Source organism: Crocodylus porosus, unplaced genomic scaffold (genome assembly GCF_001723895.1).
Source record: "Crocodylus porosus isolate Cpor-Errol unplaced genomic scaffold, CroPor_comp1, whole genome shotgun sequence".
NCBI classification, from domain to species: domain Eukaryota; kingdom Metazoa; phylum Chordata; order Crocodylia; family Crocodylidae; genus Crocodylus; species Crocodylus porosus.
The window spans coordinates 62,960,677-62,965,397 of NW_017728949.1; the positions used below are offsets into that span (position 1 = coordinate 62,960,677).

A 4,721-nucleotide genomic window follows, 5' to 3' on the forward strand; every position below is an offset into this window, starting at 1 on the left:
GATTAAGAGACACTAACAACTTACTCTAAGTTGTCTACTTGTGCCAACTCGGCGAACCTCGAGGGCGGCTAAGAGCTACCTCAATCCCGCCCCACAAGCCGCGCGCTCGCACAACTCCGCAAAGCCCGCGGCTCCCCTAAGCGGTGCCGGAGCCACTAGCCCGGCATTTCGCCACAGAAACATTTCGAGTTTCGAAGCAGCCAGCAGCCAGGTGGTGGGAGATGGGAGAACCAGGGCTGTGCTCCCAGTGGCTCCGCAGCCCCGCGTTGCTCAGCCAGGCGGGGAGCGCGGCCCTGGCTCTCCCTGCCTCCCATGGCCCGGCTGCGGGAAGCCAGTAGCAGCACGGTGGGAAGGACCTGAGCCCAGCTGAGCTGCGTTCCTTGCCCCAGACTGATTGTGGCCCCGGGGAGGGGAACTGAGCGATCTGGCTCAATTCCCTTCCCCAGCCCAATCGATCCCAGGCAGGAGGGAAAGTGAGCAGTTGGGCTCAGTTCCCTTCCCCTGGACTCCGGTCCCAGGTGGCAGCACCCAGCTGCCCTCCCTCTTCCGGCAGGCAGATCAGAGGCTGCAACCCCAGGAGGACTGGCCCAGCCTCCACAGCCCTCTGAATCGATTCGGAGATTCGGACATAGAGACAGCTTTAAATGTTTTTTCTACATACCTCTAAGTAGCAGGGGCTCATAAATGCTGCAATGCTGGGCTGAGTGGAGTGTCCCACACGAGCGCGGGGCAGGGGGGTTCCCCAGCATGTTTGGCAGCAGACCTGGAGGTGGATCAGAAGCACTTCCAGTCCACTTCTGGGTCCTCCAGGGAGCGGGCTGGGGGCTCCCCCATGCCTCCCCAGCTCGGTAACTGGTGCCTCTTGGGTTTGGGAGGGCACCCAGGGTCCCCCTGCAGCTGATCACTGAGGAAGGATCAGACCTGGCAGTGGACTGAAAGTACTTCCGGTCCACTTCCAGGTTTGCTGCCAAGCACGTGGAGCCCACCTCTGCACTCCTGTGGGACGCTCCATGCACCCCAGCATCACAGTGTTCATGAGCCATGCCTGCTACCTCGAGGTATGTAGAAAAAACTTTTAAAGGTGTGTTTATGTCCAAATCACTGATTCTCTGAATCAGCGTTGAATCTTCAGATTCAGATTTGACTGAATCAAATCAGGGACAGTGATTCGAATCAATGAATCGAATCAGCGCCCCCAATTCGGGCCAAATCTGAATCCGAATCTAATAGGGCCCACTTTGCACACCCATAATGTGTAGACACACATGGCGGTTACTGTGGAGCTAGTCTAGTCTACAGTAAATGTCTCGTGTAGATGTGCCCACTGTGCAGTGTCTTCTCTTTCTTTGTGCCAACTTGGTGATGAACCGAGGGGTGTGAACTGAGACTCTCCCAAGTCCTTGCCCACCTCGGACCAGTCCATGCCCTCCTGTTAGCAAACATGGAAGAGTGAGCTAGGCAGGCTAAGCAGGCTGGCATGGCACCCCTCCCCAGCTTGTTGCTGGTTGTCTGAAGACAGAAAAAGATGTGTGAAATAGGTTCCTGTGCTGCATCACTGCCTTAATGTAGTGTCTGGAAGAAATATATGGACTCAGTTGCAAGCAGCAAGTGAAATTTTCCTTGTAATGGCTGCACTAAAATGTTCTCCTTTAAGAGGCAAATTTATGAAACAAGGAGGCATAGATGAGTGATGGTAAAAGGAAAGCTGTTGTGTCTACTTTACAGCACTGTAGAAAATCGCTCAAGAATTCAGCATTATGGTCAAAATACTGCTCCTGTGATCCTGGTTGCTCTGAGTCATTTTTCCATTTATCAGTACATTTTTTTCTGCTCAGTAGAACAATTCTGTCTTTTGTTTCTACTATTCAAGCTCTTTTTTAAGTTAATGCTGTCACTTTTGCCTTCATTACAAGAAAAGGCTTATATGTGGAGCAGGCCAAAGAACCTAGTATGTGCCACTTAATATGAGCAGTTATATTTTTAAAGCAAATGAAGAAGAATTTTATGGGAGTAAAAGCTAAGGTTTGAATGCTGATGGTCACAAAAATGGATAATGAGAATGACAGCTGTAAACAGTTATCATTACTAAAATTATGGAATTGTAATGTTTTAGGTTCACAGTTTTCATGTTTTATTTGTGTGATGTGCAGTAGTGAGGGTAGAGATGACAGTCATCTTAAAAAAAAATCTAGACTTACAATTAGTGAGCAGGGATATAGCTGGGATGAGATTTTCCTTTGTGTTTAGTTCGATGCACTGCTATATTGAGCACGGGAGGTAGCATCAGCAGTTTTAAGTGGCTTGGGTTAGTTTGGGGTAAGTTGGTGGTGGATCGTATTTCTAATGGAAGGCAAGCATGAAGCTGAATCAGAAAATAGTCAGTGTCCCACTGTTATACACATGTGTACAAAATGCAAAGCATACCACCGGCTCATCAGCAGCCATGGCAAACAGTCTTACCAGTGGGTCCAGTGTCTCCTTTGGATCCTTTGATTCCTGGTTCACCTTTTGGGCCACGACTTCCAACACTCCCCTGACTTCCTTTTTCACCACTGATTCCCTTCAAACCTAGGTGAAAAATACTGGGGGGTAAATGTCTTTCTTTGGCTCCAAAGAAAAGAGCATGCTTGCCTTAAGAAAACAGCAAAATAGTCCATCTACAGTCCTTGACCGAGTAAATAACCAATTGCTCAGTAGGCAAAGTGCTTTACCTTGAACTCCATGATCTCCCTTTGTTCCTTTTGGTCCTGGAGGGCCTACAATCATCAAAACCAAAATAAATTACTAGTTAAATCCTAGATTAGAATAAATAGGTTAGAACAATAAATAGATTAGAATATCTACTCTCTAATCAATTTTCGATTGTCTCAGAAGGGAAGGTATGCCGGTGAACGAATTATGGAAAAGGCGTACAATATATAAAAGGTAAGAACTAACTTAGGTAGTTTGGCCCAAAAATAAATAGATAAATAAATCAAGCAAGAAAGCAAAGCAAACTTTCCATTCGTGACATGCGAACATCAACAGAGTGCATTGCGTGGAAACGTGTCTGGGGAAATTCATTGTTCTTTCCAATAATCTTAAAAGATTACTTTGAGGTCTTTTTATGCTATATAACAATGTTACACAGGACATATTTCTAGATACTCAAAAGGCCCTTGCCAGAGCCACACCAGTAAATGAACTTTCTTCAAGGCTGCCTGGGAGAGCTCGGTGCATGGCACGGCACGGAGGCACCTCTCGGTGACTCGTGACTCCTTCCAGCAACTCTCCTTCTGTGATGCTGTTGCTGAACTAGTCTGATTCTCCCTTTACCTGCTAGTCCATTGTCTCCCTTTTCTCCTTTTGCTCCCTTCTCGCCTGTTTGTCCTGAAGTTTAAAAGAAAAGGGTTCATAGATTAAAAAGATAATAAGGACTTATTTTGATAATAGTGGATTAAAATGGTTGACAGCGGTGTGTACCTGGTAGTCCAGGGAGCCCAGGTGATCCTTTCTCCCCCTTCTGGCCAAGTGCTCCATCCAAACCAGGATGTCCTGGTGAGCCAGACTCTCCTTTTAGGCCTTAAAATTAAAAAACAGCAGCAAAAATAGAAAAATGAAAGGTAAAGTGAGTCAAAAATGAAAGGTGAAGTGATCTGCAGTATCTCGGGCTGCTTCTCTAAGTTTACCCCTATGCAGCATGAGGGCAAAGTGAGGTCCATTGCTTCCAACCCAGAATCCTCACCTGCACAGGGGAAATAATCCCACTACGGGCAAGGCTGCAGGGCATGCAGCCTGCAGGGCATTTCTGCTTCGGGGATCCTACAGAGCCCTACAGAATCTAGGCTGAATTCTGCCCTTTTTTGCATGCATGCGGTTCACATGACTTGTAGTGGGACTGGGGTGTGCGTATGTGAAAGTAGGAGATACCTGCTCCCAAGGTATGTCTACACTGCAGTTATTTCTGTAGTCATAGCTGGCTAGGTACTGGTATCAGTCTAATCACAGAGCTCAGCACGAACTGGCCACCAGCATGTGAACCAGTTTCTCTGAAGGATTGTGTAGCCCACGATAAATTCTGTGCTGACATGGCTATCCTGTTACTGGTACCTGAGCTAGCTAACTTATAGCTAATTTTGGCTGTGTCTACTATAACACAGCTACCTTAATGACTGGTATCCTCCCTAAACCCTCACACCCTTTTTCATGCACCATTGACATAGACTCACTCCATGGCAGAAACAGAGCATCTGTTAGCTATGAACAAAGAATTTGCACACCAATTTGAGTAGTTTCTTGTGGAAGTATATTTTAAAATGTAACTGGAATAGGCATCTATGGAACTAGCATAGGTTTATGTAGGAATTAGTAAGCCTACAGTTGCTAATAGAAGAAGACATCTTTTTTATAGATTTTCTGGGCCATCTTACAGAATTTTATGCATGAAATAATTCTACAGCATAGTTCCCAAATCCTAGAGAGAAGATGGCATTGCAGCTTCCACAACAGCATGAAGACGCTCCATCTATAAGCAGCCGTAGGGGAAATGTTCATAGACTGGAAACAACTACACAAACTTCAGTATTGCCAGGTGTGACCAGCCCAACGTGCCTTTCACTTCCACTAAATCCGGAGCAAATCCAAGGTAGTTCATGAAGTTAAACTGGTATAAAACTAATTCTTAGCAAAATCAGAGCAGGACTTCCGTATCTCAGTGACAAAATGAAGCAACCAGGCTAGAA

At 46.3% G+C, this 4,721-nt stretch overlaps 1 protein-coding gene across 2 annotated transcripts in view; it reads right to left on the bottom strand.

Annotated features, from left to right (window-relative positions):
- MARCO (macrophage receptor with collagenous structure) overlaps positions 1-4,721 on the bottom strand; it is a 22,261-nt gene that overhangs the window by 5,304 nt on the left and 12,236 nt on the right. Inside the window, exons 14-17 of one of the 2 annotated variants that reach the window (XM_019554667.1) lie at positions 3,463-3,561; positions 3,316-3,369; positions 2,712-2,756; positions 2,461-2,568 (exon numbers count right to left, since the gene is read on the bottom strand). In XM_019554667.1, the coding sequence (XP_019410212.1) occupies positions 2,461-2,568; positions 2,712-2,756; positions 3,316-3,369; positions 3,463-3,561 (306 nt within the window). The remainder of the gene's footprint in view (positions 1-2,460; positions 2,569-2,711; positions 2,757-3,315; positions 3,370-3,462; positions 3,562-4,721) is intronic. The other variant, XM_019554668.1, reaches the window with a different exon arrangement.